This window comes from Xiphophorus hellerii, chromosome 12 (genome assembly GCF_003331165.1).
Source record: "Xiphophorus hellerii strain 12219 chromosome 12, Xiphophorus_hellerii-4.1, whole genome shotgun sequence".
In the NCBI taxonomy this organism is placed as follows: domain Eukaryota; kingdom Metazoa; phylum Chordata; class Actinopteri; order Cyprinodontiformes; family Poeciliidae; genus Xiphophorus; species Xiphophorus hellerii.
In genome coordinates, this window is record NC_045683.1 from 9,150,244 (window position 1) to 9,170,020 (window position 19,777).

General features: G+C 35.7%; 1 protein-coding gene across 2 annotated transcripts in view; it reads right to left on the minus strand.

Moving 5' to 3' along the window:
- Positions 1-15,155: 15,155 nt before the first annotated feature.
- The window catches only part of nos1 (nitric oxide synthase 1 (neuronal)), a 55,029-nt gene continuing 50,407 nt past the window's right edge, over positions 15,156-19,777 (minus strand). For both annotated transcript variants that reach the window (XM_032578725.1, XM_032578726.1), the window contains one exon: positions 15,156-18,611. In XM_032578725.1, the coding sequence (XP_032434616.1) occupies positions 18,596-18,611 (16 nt within the window). In that variant the 3' untranslated portion in view covers positions 15,156-18,595. The remainder of the gene's footprint in view (positions 18,612-19,777) is intronic.

A 19,777-nucleotide genomic window follows, 5' to 3' on the forward strand; every position in this document is an offset into this window, starting at 1 on the left:
TCACTCTTTCTGGCTGAGACAAGGCGTTTTGACTTAGTACAGAATAGTCAGGTTGTTACCCTTCATTCAGTTGCTGACATTGCCTGAATTTCAGCAGACAGCATTCAGCATGCCGACACATTTCGGAATCAATCCTCTTCCATCTTCTGTCAAATAGATAAATAAGTCACTGGAAGCTATGCAGAGTCATCATATTGTATCCACAGGCTTCACAGCTGCCAGCAGATGTGTTTCATGACTCAGTGCAGGTTTTCTCTCCTCTGACTGCAAATACACTTACAGACTTTGTTGGTTAACAAAGCTAAAATTTGTTCATTTCAGTAATTGCATTAGGGTAATACTTTTTATTTTCACCAAAGTTTGTTAGTTATTTCACAGTAATAAGCTTGAGAACTGACAGTACCATAATTTTTTACAATCTTTTGACAGGTGATTGTGTATCCCAGCAAAATATTCTGTCTCCTTTTATATTTTGATCAATCACATTATTATCAAAAGACACACTTCATTATAATTTAGAGCCAGAAAATAAACTGCAAGTTGCTTGTACTTTTTTCTTTTACACTTTAAAAAAAATGTATTTACCAACTTTTGTTACGAATGTAACTATAATACGATATGAACAAACACATCTGAAAAGGTCAAAACCACAGAGAAAAGTTTGCAGTAGTTTTGCAATAATTTAGATCACCTACTCCTTCTGTTCTTAATTTGTTAATTTTATTCTGTCTTTTCTCTCTTGAAAGAATTAACTCAGTTATATGTTCAGTGGTATTTTCTTGAGTAATAGATTATCACATTGTGTGCTATCCGTTCCCCTTGCTGTGTACCACAAATTTATTAAACGGTTATGTAATTTTTACACCTTATGTGATCTCCCAAATTTGACAAACCTTAGTGAATACGCAGCTTTTTAGTTGTATCTATCAGATATTTACACTAAAATATCTGGTTTGGAGTTCATTTTTGGGGCACTTGTGTATGGGGGAGTTACATGCATCCAAAGTGACATTTTTCTGTATCTATCACAGTTTGAGTTTGTCTTGCTGCTGTAAACAGACCTGTTACCTAACGGCGGACAGTGGTTCTTTCATAGCTGGGTTTTTCTGTTAAACTAGTCACGCTGTACTTAAATCCTTTTTGTGCAACCCACTTTCACTTCTTTTCAAACACAATGCAGTGCTCTCTGATCCTCTCCATCATTTCTACCCACCTGCATTATATAACATCAAATCAGATCACATCATATCTAAAAAGAATCATCCTCAATACCTGCCCAATTTCAGAGATGATATGCTTGGTGCACTGAAGAAATGCCATTTATTTCTTTCACCTTTATATTAAAGTGACTTAGGATTTAACTAGACATAATTATTTCAGTCTGAGGCATAGTTTGTAAAAGAAATTAATCTTCATAAAAAATTGCTTTTCTTTAAGATTTTATCCTTTTCATCTGTTACATTGAACAGACTTCCTAGCTTTTTGCTGGCAAATAAGTACAGCAATTACAGTAGCAATTTTCAAGATAATGCTTTTCTGAGTATGCCAAATGTGCCTCCGTGTTTTACTCTCAGCAATGAGAATATTTCTTTCACTGCTTTATACAAGTCTTCGAAATCCTGGTTGACTGGTATGTCCTAGAAAGTGACAGATGTAATGATCGGTTCATCTATTGCAAAAAAGCCAGAAAAAAGTGGTAAAATGTGTCACTTACTGAAAGTTTTAATGTCTCCATGACTGAATTTTGGTTTTCTTGAACAGACTGAAGGATCTCATGGCACCCATCGCTCCGGATGGGGCTTCTATTAATCTGGTCACAAACAGAAGTTTTAAAGATTAGAATCTATAGTCTGGATTTGCACAAACATGCTTTTTTTATTGCTGACAAAAAGCTAAATAAATTAATATTTTTACACTGCACTGATGGATAGAAACACATTTACTTTATTTTGAATTGTTAATCCTTCAAATTGTACAGGTACTAACAGCACAATATTTGTTTGACGTCAAGTTTGTTCTATGTATAGAGAAATGTTACCTGAGCAGCAAGAAATGTAAAACTTGCTGCTCATGATTGAGAGCTCTCGAATTCAAAACTATGTGTATCCCTCTTGGTGTTTTTTTTATTTTTGTTTATTTATTTTTTGCATTAGCAAGTCTTAGCTAAAACACATCTGCATTTAGACTTTTAATAAATATAGAAATTAAATTCTAGATGTTAGAAAATCGCCCCCTTATAAAAAAACACGTCTTTTGAGATACATGTGAAACATATATACATTTTTTGATGTGCAAAACAACAAACAACTACAAAAAATGCTTACTGAGTAATAAAAAGTAGCAGGTGAGTGTGATATAACTTGGTAGTGATCCTGTTACCTTTTAAAACCCATCTGTGTAAATTGAAGCACTAATTTTGGAAATGCTGTTTTTTAAGAGACCTACAATGATTAACTTTCTGAACTTTCCACTCACCCACTGCATACTTTACTTGCTAACCTAACAAACAACAGCTAATTTTATTCATACTGCCATAATCTTGGCTCAGATCTCTATTCGTATGTGAAGGTTTTTTTTTTTCTTTTTTATCTTTCATCCTTGTTCTCTTTGGGCTTTACATTTGTTTCACAAACTGAGTTCATTCGTTTAAAACCAAAGTATCATCTCATTTAAATCCACGGAGAACAACTTCTCATACATCAATATGCAGGAAAAGATTCCCAACACAGGCACATAAACATAATCAATCACACTTGCTCATGCTTTTAACTGACTTCAGAGTCTTGGCGATTACTTTTTTTTTCTCTCTCTCCGTGGCCATGATGCTTCAGCAGTGGTGCTGACATAAAAGCAAAGTACAGTGATCCGTTTATTTATCCCATTTTATCCACTGCTGCCCCCCGTTGCTTGTGAAGCCAGAACCAATCTCTTTTCAACAACTTACATTCAGGAGTTTGATTGCCTTGTTTACTTTGAGGCCTGTGGTGAGGTGGATGGCTCCCTCAGGGGGTATTCGGTTGTTACTGTGGCATGACAAAAATACAAATAACAGAAAAAGGGTGTTGGAGTGTGATGTAGGTAATCATAAAGTGTTATCTTTTAAATTATATTATTCAGTCAAGTAGCAATAACCGCTAGGAATTTGCAAAGAAAGCTTGGTTTTGTTGAAAAAGCAAAAACAAGAAATTTGTCCTTTCTGGATGCTCATTTTTAACTTGAACTTGTCCCTTGTACTTCATCTGATTATCAATCCCAAAGAAAGCAAAGTTTCTGACCTAACATTCAGCTCCTCCACAACATTGTTTTTCTTAACAGCCTGTCCTAAAGCGATGGCTCCTTCTCTGCCAAAGTCATTAAAAGACAGATCTGTTCTTGTTAGGGTAACATTTTCTGAAGAACTCACAAAAAAAAAGTGACTTTGCTAGAAGAAGATATATCTTCAATTACCCAAGACAAACATGTCACAGAAATACACACTGAACCTGAAATGCAAGAATTTGTTGATCTGAACACTGAAAAGCATTTTGCATTTAAGATTTACACCAAAATATTTTCTACGAAGGTTTTCTCAAAGTTTAAAAAACACAAGAGTTTTTCATTAAAATGTTTGCTTATCTGACATTTGAAGTAAAATATTAATATTGCTGTGCATGCTTGGTTTTATAAACTGTATCTATGCACTTGTACTGTATACAAATGGAGAGGAATAAACTAAAGAAAGCTCTCAGGGAAGTTTACTCAAGAATCCACTTGACCTTCTTGGTCATTAGAAGAAAAAGGAAAGTACTTCTCACCATTTCTCCTCTCTCTCTATCTCAGACCCTGGTTCTCGGATAGAGCGCCGCCAAAAGTTTTCCCTAAGGAGAGGGGAATAAGAATTTAGTAAACAACAACTTGGCAAAATAAAAATATCAAAAAAGCAAAGAAATCTTTCAAATTCTTTGTCTTGTTTGTCTGTACTCATATTGCCCACTGGCTTCTCCTACTTGTCTAAGTTTTGCATGTTTATATCAATGTCTGTACAAATCTGAATAACCATGCAAATTGTCATGATATTAGTAAAGCTGGAATGTATATTTGAATATTTTAACAGCATTTTAAAATTTTATTTCTATTTTAAATAAAAGTAATTAAAGCAGTAAAATCATAGTATTTTCTTATTATCCTTATCTAAGGTTCTATATCGTGACACAGCTTTTCTCATTATGCTATTTTATTTCTTTTGAAAGAAGAAAAAAAATCTCAACATCCCATCAACAGAAGTATTTGAACATGTCTATGACTCACAAAAGAAGAAAAAAACCCCACTTTAGACAGCCCATTATGTAAATATTTAAAATGCATTAAAACAATAACATAAATGCCAGAGTATTCAACTTGGCCTCTCTGTCTCTTTATGGAAGAGACCTCTCCAGACTCCAGATGACTCCTTTTGATATTTCAGCAGGAGAAAAGGCCAAATATATGGAGATAAATCATACCTGCACATATGGCAATAAGACATGGAGGCATTCCCGTTTTTGCACACTCATTTCCAATTACCTGCAAGAGACTTTCCGTCTCCTGCTCTGCCATTCTTCCCAGAGCAGCCAATCACAAACTCATCCACATGATAATTGGAAGAGATTTTAATGAAGGTGCAACGTTCCTGACCTTTCAGTGCCACAGCCTGCTGATGTTGATGTGTAGGGATGAAGCTCCACTACTGCTGCAAATTCTTTTATAGAAATGGCTTTTTCAAGAAATCTAATAATGCTGGAGCCGAGCTTTCATGGTGTCATCGCTGCACTTTACACAGTAATTGTTCAATTCATAGGGCTCGACTGTTTATGCAGTTATCATTCAATCAGGCCAGATGGAGGACTGTGGGGATGTATCTGGAAGCTTTCAGCAGCCACTATATGAAGGTAAAGCAGGGTGTAGAATACGAGGTCATTAATTCATTTGCAAACATTTGAAATGAAAGGGAAATTATCAGTAACTTTTAGCAAGAGTTTTGCTGGCATATTTCATTTTAAAAAGTCAGAAGACGTGACTTGGTAAACGGCAAATATACATTGTGGATATTTAACAAAATGGCCACAGTTTAGTGACATTCCAGAGTTAGTACTGGAATTATTGAAAATAAGTCCATAATTAGAAATTCTGGCATCTCTATTTGCTAAATGCCAGATTAAAATAGGGAGAGGTAAGATTTTGTTTTTATTATGTTCTTTAAAGTCACAATTTTAGCTTCACTATAAGATTACTTTGCATTTGGACAATATGAGAAAGTTAATTTGTGAAGACCTTGTAAGGTTCTTAATATTTTAGGCATCTCTATGATACATATTTTAAGGCAAAACCTCAGCCACACTTATTCTCTGTGTGACTTAATGGGGAAATTTAAGAGAGTCAGTAAATATATCAGGATGAGGACTGTGAACCTCCATAAGTCTGATTCATCCTTAGGGTCATTGTCCAGAAGCCTGGAGGTGCCAAATTCATCTGTTAAAACAATTTAAAGAAACTATCAACAGATTGGGAGTGCTCAGCCATCAGACTGTTTGAGAAGAATTTGGGTTTGGCAGACATAAATGGGTTTTGAAATGTGAGTATCAACATCAGAAGACCTTGTGAAGCAGGTCAGAGAGTGAGAAATGGGTACCAACATGAGCTGGAACAAAACTCACAGAGGAAGAAGGAATTGCTCTAAATTCAACATATAACTCATGTTACAGTTTGCAAATCCACAGACTACTGTGCATCTTTTTGGAAACACATGGTTCTCTGTGGTCTGAAGAAATGACAGTTAAAGTATTTTACTTTAAAGCTTGGGTGCCAGTGTAACGTACAACGATCCTAACCATACCACCAAATTATTTATAAAGGAGAAAGTCAACTTTGATTGTATGGCCATTACAAAACTACTCGGTGTCATATCAGTTTGAGTTAGATGTGTGGGAGCATGGCAGTCTACAACCTGACTCAGTTGCATGTTTTCTCAGGAGGAGCAAGCCAAAATTTCAGGAAAACTATTGTGAGAAGACTGTAAAAGCATACTCAAGATTATAGGCCTAAGTGGTGCAGTTTAAAGACCAAATAGTAAGAAAATGTGTATGAACGCCTGAATTGGAGGGAAAAAATATTTGGTGATTCTACCTTACCTAAAACAGGAAAACTTCATGCGATTAATTATCATACTGTGATGAAACTAGATTATGTGCGTTTTTACTGATTTTATGTAAAATTCTGGTTTCAACTCTATCTAAAGAGTGACTTGAAAAATATGTAAGCAATAATTTTGTGTTTAAGACATTTTCCTGTTAACAGCCACATACACACATAGCACTTTTGTAACATTTTTACTTTGTCTTATGTATCTCTATCGCATGAAATTGAATGAATATTTCAGAAAGGTCAAACAAAGAACCATTTTAATATATGTTTCATACTATTTTTTAAAATTATTATATATTATTGTGACAAATAACAACAAAGATGGACAAAGATGTCTTGTCACTGTAAAATATTTACATGGAGATCTTATGTTTGGGACTGATGGATAGGGTGCCATGTTGCTGAAATGTCAAATTGAATTTTAAGAACCTTTTCTGGCACATTTCAATAGAAAAGGATATCAAAGGAGCAACTTAGGAAAGTGTGGATTTGAATGAGAAAGATGTCAAGACTGTGTGTTCCTGGCATGACACAAGAACAGGCGTAGGAGAGAAAGTGTAAACCACAGGAATGCAGAGATAAAACGTAGTCCTGACTTAAAGAGGAAGATTGAGAGATTTGAAGGTTAGATATAAACCTTTTTAACATTGCTATAATCAAAACAAAAAAAGAGAAACTAACATTAGGGGACCAATTTACCTCTTACCTTTTCCTGTCTTGTGGTGATGCAACATATAATTTATTGGTGCTAAAGTTCACTTATCTGGAGATGCTAATGGAAAACTTGTGAAAAACAGTGTAGGGGTCAAAATCCTTAATACCAGCTTATATTAAAAATTTGAGACATGGATAATGTTTCATTCGTTGAAAGGCTATGACCTAACAGAAAATACAAGAAATATAATGTGGAATACTAATTGCCTCGCTACCTGCATGCTCTCCTAGAGCATTGCAGCTTAGGTGGAGGTGCTGCAGCGTGGAGTTGGTGATAAGTGCGGAGGCAAGATAGTCAGTGGACTGGTCTGTGAAATGGTTTCCTGACAGATGTAGCCTCAGCAGGGTGCCATTTTCCTTAAGCATCGCAGATATGGCCCTGGCACCGAAATCCCCAAGATTATTGTCAGACAAGTCCACTTCTGAAAGTTGACATGCAAATTTGAACATGGGCATAAAACACAATTGGTGAAACAAAAGTTGTGTTGAGGAAAAGAATGAGCATCTTTCAAAAATGCCTAAGTTGAGTTTGATGGTATTTTTTCTTTCTTCACTATACTTTATCTGAACTTCCTTGTTTTTTACTACAGCTTGGTGGAGTAAATCAAACTTTGAAATCTTTTAAATGTGATATTTATACAGGAAGAGCTTTCCAAAAGACAATTGACTATTGAGTTCATCTAGAAATTATATGTTTCAATTCATTTTGTTAGATGGATTTTTTAGAATTTACAGCAATAACTTTATTTTCAGCACCATTTTGGACATTTGGACAAAAGGTGATAACATTCATATTTATGGAAATTGGAATCTACAAGGTTAAGAAATTTGTTGCTTTAGGAACTGTCTAGAATTGTTATCAAGTAGCATTTTTATATACCAAAACAAAAACTTGAAAGAATAAAGATTTGTTCCATGATTTATGTTTTGATACCGAGCCAACCATAACTTACAAATGATCAAAATGTGCTTTGTTTCCAAAGAAACTTAAAAAACATCATGTAGCAACTTGCTTCGCTTGACGCTTGATGTTGACGCTTCCATTAAAAACCCTTTTACTGTATGTGTTTATCTGAGGATTAAATGGACCCTTTAGTTCAGAAGTGCTGATGACTTGCAAACTATCTGAGGTTTGAAAGAATGTAAAATGTAATTCCTTTAGTTCTGGTCATTTGGACTTCGTAACTAGGGACATTTTGTGGCAGTTTATTGCTAATTAAGAGACATTAGCTATAAGACTTAATTATCACTTGCATCAGCATCTAAGCATGGACATCTTGAGTACAGTGGATTGCTATCATTAGCCTCAAACTTAAATGCCTTTTTTGACTTTCACTATGCCTTTGCCTTCATTGTTACCATACACACACTGTATTTTTGAGTTACTCCTTGACTGAATTAATTCTTGATACATTTTGATGAGATGTAAATTAGAACATTTAGTTTGATCATTTTTCGTTAATGCGTTTCAGCATGCGGATGTCAATCACCACTAAGAATTCAAATTGGTCCATTGCATGTTTTGAAATTGGACTTCAGGAATCAAATTGTTTAATTATTTTGCAAAATATGAAAGAAAGGTTTCATGGTAACTACCCACATTGATAATTAAATTAGAGATATCACACCAGAAGGAATAACTGAACTGAAATTAAATTCTTTTATTTTTATTAAAAAGTGCCATCATGGATAAGACCAAGTGTGCATGCTTGTGTTCTCAGTACAACCACCTGTAATGTAAAATTTTTTCTTTAACATCCTGACTACAGCAGCTCCGCCCATTCCTTCCATCCAATTATCTCGCAGGTTCAGGCAGTAATGAAGTGTTTGGTTGCCAAGGGAACCGGCAGTGCTTTGCTGCCCTGCGAACACACTGCCCAACCCCGCCACTCCCCCCCTCAAAGTGAAATCTTTTCTGTTTGTTCATGGAAATATGTTTTCTTATCTGGATTCCAGTTAAAAGAGTAGATGGAGGCGGGCAGAGAGACACAGAGGATTATTATAACCTGTGTGAGACAAATTAAGCAGAAGGGAGCTGTGTGGAGGCAGGGGGTCAGAAATGAAGCTCACAGTACATGGAAATTAGAGTTGCTAGTCCGTTTAATACAAACGCATAAGTGCTCAAAAAAAAAAAAAAAAAATCAATTTCAACAGCTGTCATTTCAGAGGTTTTAGATTTGCCTCAACTGGGTTCCTGGCTGAAAGAAAAAAAATATTTATTTTTAGAAATGTATATATTATATTTGAAAGCCTTAAAGTAAACACATTATAATCTTATAATCTGTAATTGAACAATTTAGAAAAATACAACTTTAATTTGGTAACATTTATTTAGTGGGAGAAATTTCCAGATTGTGAAAAATAAATATTTACGTAGGGAGTAATATTCCGTTTTCACCATAGCAGTTAATTTTTTAAAAAACCAAAGAAACAAACAAAATTTTAAATGTAGGTTTTAGTTTTTACAGTTCCTCAGGGTATCTAGGTGAGTAGACATCTTGCATTTAGAAAATTGTTTGAATGCTTCTTCCTGGACAGCCGTGTTGTTACCTCCTTTGGGGAGCGTTTTAATCCCAGTTTCCCTTACAAACTGAGGTTTGGTATGAGCTGCTGGGTGAAGAGGATTCTAGTGAAAGAAAACACTGACTGAACAGGATGACTAGAAAAACTCCATATCCACGTATTCCTGGCAGTGCTGCTGGAGGAAACAGAAAAGATCTTCCAGAATAATAGCTGCAAGAAAACAAACTTCTTAATAAAACTGGTCAGCTTTCCAGCTAAATTCCTAACCCTTGGTTGTGATAATCACCTATGAACAGTCCTTTAAAAGCTAAAATTTGTCCAATCATTTCCTCTTGATGCACTGTTTGTGGAGGCAGCTTCAAACAGACATTCTGCTTTTACCTGTGGCTTCTGCTGATGCGTATTAAGGACTCAATATTCCTGAAATCAATGGATCATTTTCCATCAGTTACCAACCGGCGAGGAATCAAGACGAATATAAATGAAGAATCTAAATATAAAGCAAGAACAGAAAGCCTTGCTAGCCCGCTCATTTTACTTGTAAATTAAAACCCACAGCTTTGGCTACAACCAACCACTAAAGAAGAAACGCAGACTTCTGAAGCGGGTTAACAGTCCTGCTGAGAGAAGATAAGCTATGATTTTAGCTTTTAGAAATAATGAGTAACACGGTTCTGTCCTTTTATGGCTGATAATAATTCATCAGTACATGGCATCCTCGCTTTTTGCTTTCTGACTGCTGTCTTACTTAATGCAAGATATATATTTTACATCCACTGTACAACTCTTACTCTTACTCTTGAGGGTAAAAGGTCTGGAACTGAACTGAAGGGTTGCAGTTCTATTTCGAACTGTTGAATTAACTAAATGTGTTATTGTTACTCAGAAGAAGTCAGTTCAATGATAAATTAACCAGGACAAAAGAAGGACAACATTGGTCAATGAGTAGATTCATGGTAAAGCAACTTCAAGCTAAGTAAAGAATAATCTAGAAGATTGGCATCAAAAATATTCTATGAACAGAAGATTTGGGAAGAACATTTACAAAATTAATCAAAACACGGTAATCAGAAGCAAAAAGGCAGGTTAAACTTGACTGAAAATTGCCAATAATTACCTCATATCAGTAACAGCATTCTTCAGATAAGGCAATTTGAGATCAACATAAAATAGAAGAGATACGGAAGGAGTTGAATAGAATGAAGAGTCACAATTTTCTAAAGCATTGGTGTTTATTTTTGATCTGAGAGAAGAAAGCGGCAGCTGGATGATTTCTGAAGCACACAGGGATAAACTGTCTGCCCACATTCAACCAAATTCAGCAAAGCAGGTTGGATAGAGCACAAACAGACAAAAATCAAAAGTATTATGGGAGTTTCTGGATCTGAAAAGGATGTCAATATTCAGAGACAGTAGCGGGGGAATCTCAAGAGAGCCCCGCTGCTTATTTCTACCTGAAGACGAAATTAAATGCGGAAAGACACATAAAACAGTTCCTGCTTTTTTTCTTAGAAATAAAAAAGGGAAGAAGGTAAAGTCAACCAGTATGACATATTGGGACTTGCAGAGCCTGGATTATTTTTAATTTTTAACCTGAACTATTTTTATTCTGTTTTGATACATACTTTTCAAAGTTCTGTTGTGTTGTTCATAATTCAAAATTTCTGGACTTTTCTTATGGACAGAACCTTCACCTTATAGGAGAGTACTCTTATAAATTAATGAATCCTTCAACGGAAAGAGGCATGGATTCTGTGATAGCACAAGCACTATGTATAATTTTGCTTTACCTTTTGGCTCACATTGACTCAAGTCTAATACTGAAGGATTCAACCAAAACATGTTATTGCCTTTGGATGGTTTATAAGATCTAAGCAGAGAATGTGTTTTGGTGTTGTTGACCATTTTAAAGTGACGGTGCTGGAATATGGAAACTGGATCAATCCTACTCCTTTCTCCTTGTCATGAATCCACTTGCTTTCAATTAACTGAAAACACGTTATAAACGGCTACTAACTTATGCCTACCTTTCTGTTAAATAATTTTCAACTTGATTCCAGTGCCTGAGGCCACAGCCCCAATGCATCAAAGATATCTCACTATTTTCTATGCCTTCCAGGAAAGGAATGACAGGAAAAAATTTTAAAGTCTTGTAAGCCTTCATGTAGCACGTCGTCCCTGTCGAATCACTCGTCTCCTCCTTACCTGCAGCATGAATAAAAGACATGGGTTTCTGAATTTAAAAGTTGAGCCACTCCAGCAGCAGTGAAGAACCTTTCGATTCTGATTTCAAAATCTCCCGTTTGGTTGATTTTACCCTGACAAGAGAACACATTAATTTCATTCATACCAGACAGTTTTTGCCTGTGGTAAAAAGAGAGTCTGACACAAAGACTGAGATGAAGTCATTATGCAGAAAAGGATTCTGCATGCGTGGGTGGGCACATGGAGGGGTTTCTGAGAGAAAAGATGGAACAGATGGAAAGACAGGAGGGTTTTTCCTTATCAATGCCTGTTATGATCATGATCAAAACAAGGCACTATCAAAAGATGTAAAACCAGGGCGAAGCAGTTGAATTAAACAAGCCACAAAACAAGTGTTTTCTAATAATGAACATCACACCTCCGACTGTGAAATCTAATAGGTGTCTCACTCTATTTATCTTATTTTAAGCCATATTCAGTTTTACCACTAAGGTCCAGGCCTGTTTCAAAGTCCTTATCAGATCTCCTCTCCTGGAAGTTCCCCTCCTTCCTCCATCTCTCCACTTTCTTTTTCGCCTCCGTCTCGACTGCTTTCGTCAGGGCTTGAGCGTTGGTCTTTTGGCCCACGCACATCAACCTCTGTCTGGCTCGATATTTGCTGGATGGAGAATGAGAAAGCAGCACATCGTGACTCGTTAAACCTTCCTTTGCTGGCAGCCTATGTAAGGAAATATGATAGATTTGCCGCCAGCAGAATGAAACTGGTAACTTAATTCTGGACAACCTAGTCAGTCGATAAGTATGCATTGTTTTATCGTCCATTATGCAACCCTGTACAATATATAGCATAATTTTTTTACTGTAGAATGGGATTCTGAAACTTGTTAAACAGTGCACTGGTTTTACTAAAACACAACAACAAAATGCAATGGATACAGTCAAGGCTGAACATGGAATAAAAGACTGTGTAAAAAACACAGGTCTAGAGACAAAGACAACCAACCAATAGCATCCCTAAAAAAAAACCCAACAAAAAAACAAAAAAAAAAACAATTTTTTGGGAAAAATCTTAACACACTTGTTTGTGCACAAGAGAGGGTGCATCCATGGACATATAAGTTAAAGATAAAAGAAAATAACCCACCTGTTGAGCTGCCTTCACAAAGAATGCACCCTCTGTGATGTAAGATGTGTCTCATTTAATTTCATTTATTTCAAACAAGTTTTAAAAAACAGAACACAAGGAATTAGTATGACAAGAGAAGACACATGCATACATAACCAAGAACATAAATAAAATAGCATACCACTACTTTTCTGTTTGAAAAAGAGTAGGAAGAAGTGAATACTTTTCAATCCTACCCCTTATCTCAATTTAATGAAATATGTTACTTACTGACTCAAAACCGATCAGAGATTTGTAATTAAATCCATTGTTATGGTATTATTGTGGCTGTACAATTGTATTGTAGGATGGATATTTAGGAATGTTATTTATGGCTCTCTTTTGTTTTTGCTTTATGTTTCAAAACTTAAGTTTTGTGTTTTAACAAACAGTAGAAGAAGCTGTTCATATGAATCTCAATTTAATAACATACAACTGAAAACTGATTACTTACTTTAGAAGTGTTATGTCCATCCATTGGTTGGAGTGTGAACTACACATGGTTCAAGGAATCTAAAGTGTCCAGTGACCTTACAATATATTTAAATGGACACTGTGTGAGCAAAATTTTATGTTATTTCACTGCTGCCTAGAGAAGACGCATTTTCTATTGAAGACATAAAACTGCTTAAAGCTTTTAGTAAAAGGTTTTTGTGGCATTTGTATCCTTTATTATTATTTGGACAGGATAAAGGGGCGGCGCCACACTTGCAACCTTTTAACATAACCTCATTTCAGTAATCCTGACCTATCCTTTGAGTCAGCATGCTTTAATAGACATGTTTCCACCCGTTAAGTGCTTGTTTATGGAAGTTGTGGGCACAAGTTTGGTGTTATTTAAGAGTATTGCTTTTATAATGTATTTTCCATTTTAATCATATGCTGCCCTGTGACTGGACTGTATAAAAGGGTAATTAAGAGATTTCAGAAGTGAGGCACAGTTCCCCCTGTTGAATAAATTCATGAGTGCACAGGTCAAAAGAGCAATTTATTTAAAAAGAAATGGTTGTTTTTCTGCTTTTATTTCTTCGCCTCAGGCAAAGAAAGTGCTCAGACGTGCCTAGAGATGGTTGTTATGACCTCCATTTACAAAGCCTATTATGCTTTAGCAGGTCTGTAACATGCTTTGAAATCTCAAAGTCTCTCTGGAGCTTCTTAGTTAAGGCTTTGAAAAACTCCAACATTGAAATTCCTCGAGTCTCACTTTGCCTTCAGAAAAATACATTTCCTTTATTAAAGGTTTAATCGCTTACCTCCTCATGTTGTGATTTGTCTTGTGTTTCTGCTGCATTGTCCAGTACAGAGGGCAGTCTTCAACAACTTCTTCCCATTAATCATTTTTACACAGTGTGTTTGATACATTGAAATAACTACAAATCATGCATTCTTTAAGCAAGAAACCATACATTTTCCAAAAATCCTTTTAGTTACTGATTTTGGATTCAAAAGCATAGTTCTACAGGGTTAGTACAAAATACTATAAAATACTCTTGCTTTGTTGACAGGTTACTGTAGTACTTTGATCATCAGCCCTCTGAGCCATGGCAACCACCACTTGTAGAGGCCAGAAGAGAAGAGGAGAAGGAAATGGCTAAAGAAAATATTTTGAAGCCCAAAAACAGACCTTTACTCTCAAATGCATGAAGCTTAAACAGTCTCATTTACCTGGATAAACACTCTAACTGGGTGTGATTTGAACTGTCTTTAAACAAGAAAAACAACCCAAGTAAATGTATTGACATATTCTGTAAATGTTTCTCTTTATTTAGAAGTAAATGCAAAGTCCTTGCAGTTGATGCAACAAAATAGAACTTCCTCAATCAAGTGAACAACAAAAAGGTCCTTACAGCATTGGATCAGAGTTGTTCATAGCATCAGAGATGTGAGATGTGCAAAAAACACAGAAAGAAACTCGAATCTATCCCCCTATGCTTCCTCTCTAAAATCAAATACTGCTTCACTGAATGACAGCACTGGGAAGTATTTTGTTTTATACAAGCAACAGAGAGAAGACCACAACATCCATTTATTTGGTCAAAACTGCTCCTTTACCCTCACACCTAAAGAATCTGGGAGAAAATAAATATTTCCTTAACTTACCTTTTTATTAAAATCACGCCAATTTTCATGATTTCCATTTACATATTCAAAATACATTCTTATAAAATATTGAGATGGTGCTACATATCATACTTTGTATTACTTTTCTGGTTGCAAGAGTTGCGTCACAGACCACTCTCGTTCCAACTAAATGAGATCAAGCAAATTATATATCTGGAATGGGAGGAGATATTCACCCAAAATGAGCAACAACTGGAGAAACGGGAAACACGCAGCTTACAAAAGAGCTGACTCGGAACACAAAAAATAATCTGGGCAAATGGAGACATCAGTTTAAATCCTTTAATCATGCCATCTTTAATTTGAGTAGAAGATACAGAAATTAATACACAGGACTCAGAAGACAAAGGAAAAGCATGTTAATGCAAAGTGAGTCATAAAAGATTAAAAAAATAAAATAAAATTGGCGCTTGCACAATATTTTTTTAATTCAAATCTGACTAAAGCAGCAAATGACCAAAGCCAGTGTGGGATGATCTCTTTTCTCCGACCAGAAGCCTTAATTAGAACTTAAAACAATTGGACTGTCCTGCTGAGATCGTCGCTAAAATCCACGTGGGCAGTTTCCTGCTACCAAAACACCATCTGCAGCCTCAAATTTGCAGGCTCGTGCAAATGTCAAGTCCATGTTTGAGATTTTTTTTTATTTTTTTTTTTAAACGAACAATGAAAGAAACAACAGGAGGAATGAACAAACATACCTGAGATCAAGCTCTATTACATCCACTCAAAGATATGCACAGGAGATGATTTTTGGGGCACAAGTAGGCAGGCAAATACACATGCTGACAACCAGACAGGGTTTATTTTGCAGTGACAGTGGGGTCTCACTTAAGCCACCGGAAAACATGCAGAAAGCCAAGTGAATGAATGAATGAATGAATGAGTGAATGAATGAATGAACCAAATGTTGGCAAAGAGGTAATGTAAGGCAAGAGGCAGACAAGTAAAGATGCTGCAAATGCATTTTCTGCATTTTTCTTTAAAAGCTTCATTGGTGATGAATGTGCAAGTCGACAGCTGTCGGATATGATCAGGGCAGCATCATTTGCTTTCCTTAATGTTTAGCTATGAAGCAGCTAATTCTTGAGAAAACAGCATCGAGGGAAAACGCTCTCCAGCTTGCTGATAATTGAGTAAATATAATGCTACAGCTGGGATGCAATTAGCTAAGCAAAAAGTTTAAAAACATGAATTGGCACGCTTAAAAAAGTAGTGAATTCTTCCCAACAACACATTTAAAGCTCATTATGTTACATTTTGAGTTTTGGTTCTGTACAAAAGCTAACGTGTAAAAAATCAAAAGTTGTTCACATGAGGCGAGTTTTCAGGTTTGGTAATATGAAAACAGATTTTCTTGGTATGGTGTATCTATTCTACAGAGATTCTACAGTATCTGTTCTATAGTAAAACCAAAATCTTAAATTTATATTCCTTTAATGCATCCTATTTAGTAACAATCTCAGTCACCATTACTAAAATGTCATCTGTATTTTATCACTGGAATAGTGGCGAAGTGCAAAATTATCATTCCTGCATAAATATTCTAGTCTTGTGTTGCAGTACGATCAAAGTTAAACTATTTCACAAAACCCAACCTTCTTGCTATTGCACTCACCAGAGAATTGCAATGCCAAAACCTAAACACTAATTCTTGCAAAACTTGCAAAATTAAGTGTGCCAAACTTGTTTAACTTGTCTCTTGATTATAGTAAAGTTCTGCAAAGCAAACTAACCCCCCCATCCTGAAAGCTGATGTTTTTTTTTAGCTGCTTAAGCTTTGACATTGGTAAATGCTCCATACCTCTGCCTCTCTACAAATATTTGCAGCTGTTGTTGCACTTCACAGCTTCTTTCAGCAAATTTTGCAAGCAAGTAAAGCAACACTATAAAGGAAACTAAAAGGGGTATGTTTCCAGGAGGCTGCAGTATCTCAGAAAAAGACAGCAAAACAGGTAACTGACCAAACTATTTCAATGATGGAAAATATAGTGTTAGGATGAATATGATGATCTCTGATGCTGTTTATGCTGGAAAGAAAAAAATAATCCATCATAAACAAAACTGTGATTGTGTATAGCACTTTGGTCCTGTCGGTGTATAAAGTGCTTCATAAATAAAGTTGGTATGGTAAGATATACCATCTGATATTACAGATACTTGCTTTACATTATATATCTACTGTACTTTGGAGGTTTGCCTGATATTACTGCTTAGCCTTACAGCACATTGGATGAATTTTGAATGGATCTGAACAGTCCATGTTACGTGCCCAGCATTTTTGTGAATCAAGAAGATGTAAATATATGGGAAACTGCCAAAGACCATGCCCACAATATGTGAACATGTAATAATGCAAGTATATAAACATTTATGTAAGAAGTTGTGTGGGGATGTGTGGGCTGTTTCACACACACACACGCACCCACGCATGCACACACACATTCCAGCAATGCAGGAAAGGAGGCTACCAAGAGGAATATAGTTGGTGTTTTCAAGCTTCCAGAGCTGCTGAAGTGCCTACAATTTGCATGCATTGATTGAGATAACTTTATTGTAATTGTGGTATGTAGTGTGCAATTCAGTTCTGTATAAAAAGTATCTGGGACACTGAATCAACATACACTTAATCTTATATTACTTGGATCAATGTCATAACATAAAAAATCTTGATTGTGACACCCTCTCCATAAAGCATTTTATTAAACCCTTCAACAAATCCCAACATTTTTAAGCCATGTTCCTGTTTTGCATTACTTTATTCATTTGTAATTCAAAAAGGGTACTTTATAATACAATTTGCCTTTACCGTAATTGTCAGCTTGATACATTGTACCCTATTTCACACAACATTAAAAGACATTTAAATTTATTCAAGATTCTTAAGATTTTAAACACATTCCTGTTTGAATTTAGGACTGAGCAGCTCTTGGATTTCATTGTTTGGAGAGCACCAGCTGAGACATGAAAATGTTATGAATGTTATGACAGTATGAACATCCCACTAAAGAGCACTTGCCCTGAAGCTGATGCCTTTTGATGAACTCCCAGTGGCACATTTATAGATGCGTTCATTGACGCTATGACCAAATCACAATTTTCACTATTTAAATTTGTCAACACACCAAACTTGTTTGTAAATTTTCCTTTTTTTTTGTCTCTCAACATGCCTGTACATGCTTCACTGTCTTAACTTTGTCTACTTAAGCCTTTATTGATAATAAAACCCCAAAAATATAGCAGATTTACCAGTCCCTACACATTCCCAAATGTAAAGTTGACAAATTTAATACAGAACTTTTTTTTTAAATCAATGGTGCACATTTTCTTGCAAATATATAACCTCAATAAAAGCCTTTTAACTGCAACAATAACACAGAGTATATTATATTTCTTGATTATATTAATTTCTTTGTCATGCATTCACAATGAGGCAGTTCATTACACTAAGTGCACACATTATGAATCATAATGATCAATTTGTAAATTTTTGGAAGTATCATCAACAAGCAAAAACAATATCAGAACAGAACATTTCCAACTTGCTACAGACAAAGTTGCAGAGCCCAACAGAACTGTTTAAGTGGTATAAAAAAAAGAAACAAAACCCTTTTTTTTTAACAGTACAAAAATTGGCACAGTATTCTTTAACCAGTGTTGCCGTGTCCTTCAGACTGGTTGTGTTCAGCAAGCCCTCCATTCATCAACCTATGAGCAGAAAACCCTGAGAGAGGAGAGCAAAATCAGGAGAAAGACAAACGGACACAGAGAAACAGAGACATGAAAACAAAGATGTTGCAGTCATTACTCATCCAACGAGCAGGGGCTTTGATGGCCAAATGTGAAATTCAAGTGACAATCCACACAGGAACCATCGTCTGTGATGCATTATGTTGGTACTTAATGAGGCATAGTGGCTATGTAGGGCCCTTGTTTAGCTCTCATGGCACGGGTATATGAAGTGTATAATCTTGAACATGCAAAAACAACGTCAGAAACAAAAACAGAAATGGAACAGGGCCATCCGCTTTCACTTTAATCCTGTTAGTTTAAAGGCCTCTCTCCACACGTTTCTATGGTTACCCGCTCTGTTTTCATCCGAATGTTGGGGTGACAACACGCTGCTGCCAAACAACTCCAGGATGCAGATCAGAGTTGACTTATAAGAATAGCAATGCTAATCTCATTGTTTGAGATCCATCTCAGTGGATTTATCTTCTGAAATCCAGACAAACCTGCTGTGACGTCTGAATGTCAGCAATGGAAATATTATTTAAAATGGAAAAAAAAAAGTGATCTATATCTTTCATTAATTTTTTTTATTAGGTGTGTACAGGACTGTTCCAGTTATGGGTGCAAAACTATGCCAGAATTTTAAGAAGTTTAAAATTTGCTTAAGTTTTCCATCATTCATATGGTTCAAAGTCCTTAAATGCCAAAGTTTCCTCTAGGGGTTTGAAGCATGTAGCAATGCAACAATATCTCTCCCCCACCTCTTGCAACCTTGAGCTGCCAAGTGCGTTGGTGTGTATGAATGTGTGTGTTATTGAGAGTGACTTGGACAATGTGGCTCTAGTGTAAAGTGCTTCAAGTGGCCAGCATGACTAGAAGAGAGCAATATGAATTCAATTTACCATTTAGTTAACAACTGTAAAAGCATGTAACTAATGGAGCACAGCCTTCACTCGCAGCATATCTGTTAAGCACTCAACTACTGACTTGCTACCCCAGAGATAGTTTAACTGACTCAGTAAATGTAAACTACTGCAAAATTTAGCAGGTAATTTTTTTGTTAATTCTGTATATCAAAAGTAATTGCAGTGAATACTACATATATTATAATTCTTAAAATGTTTAGTTATTTAGTACTACATGAAATGAACTAAATTA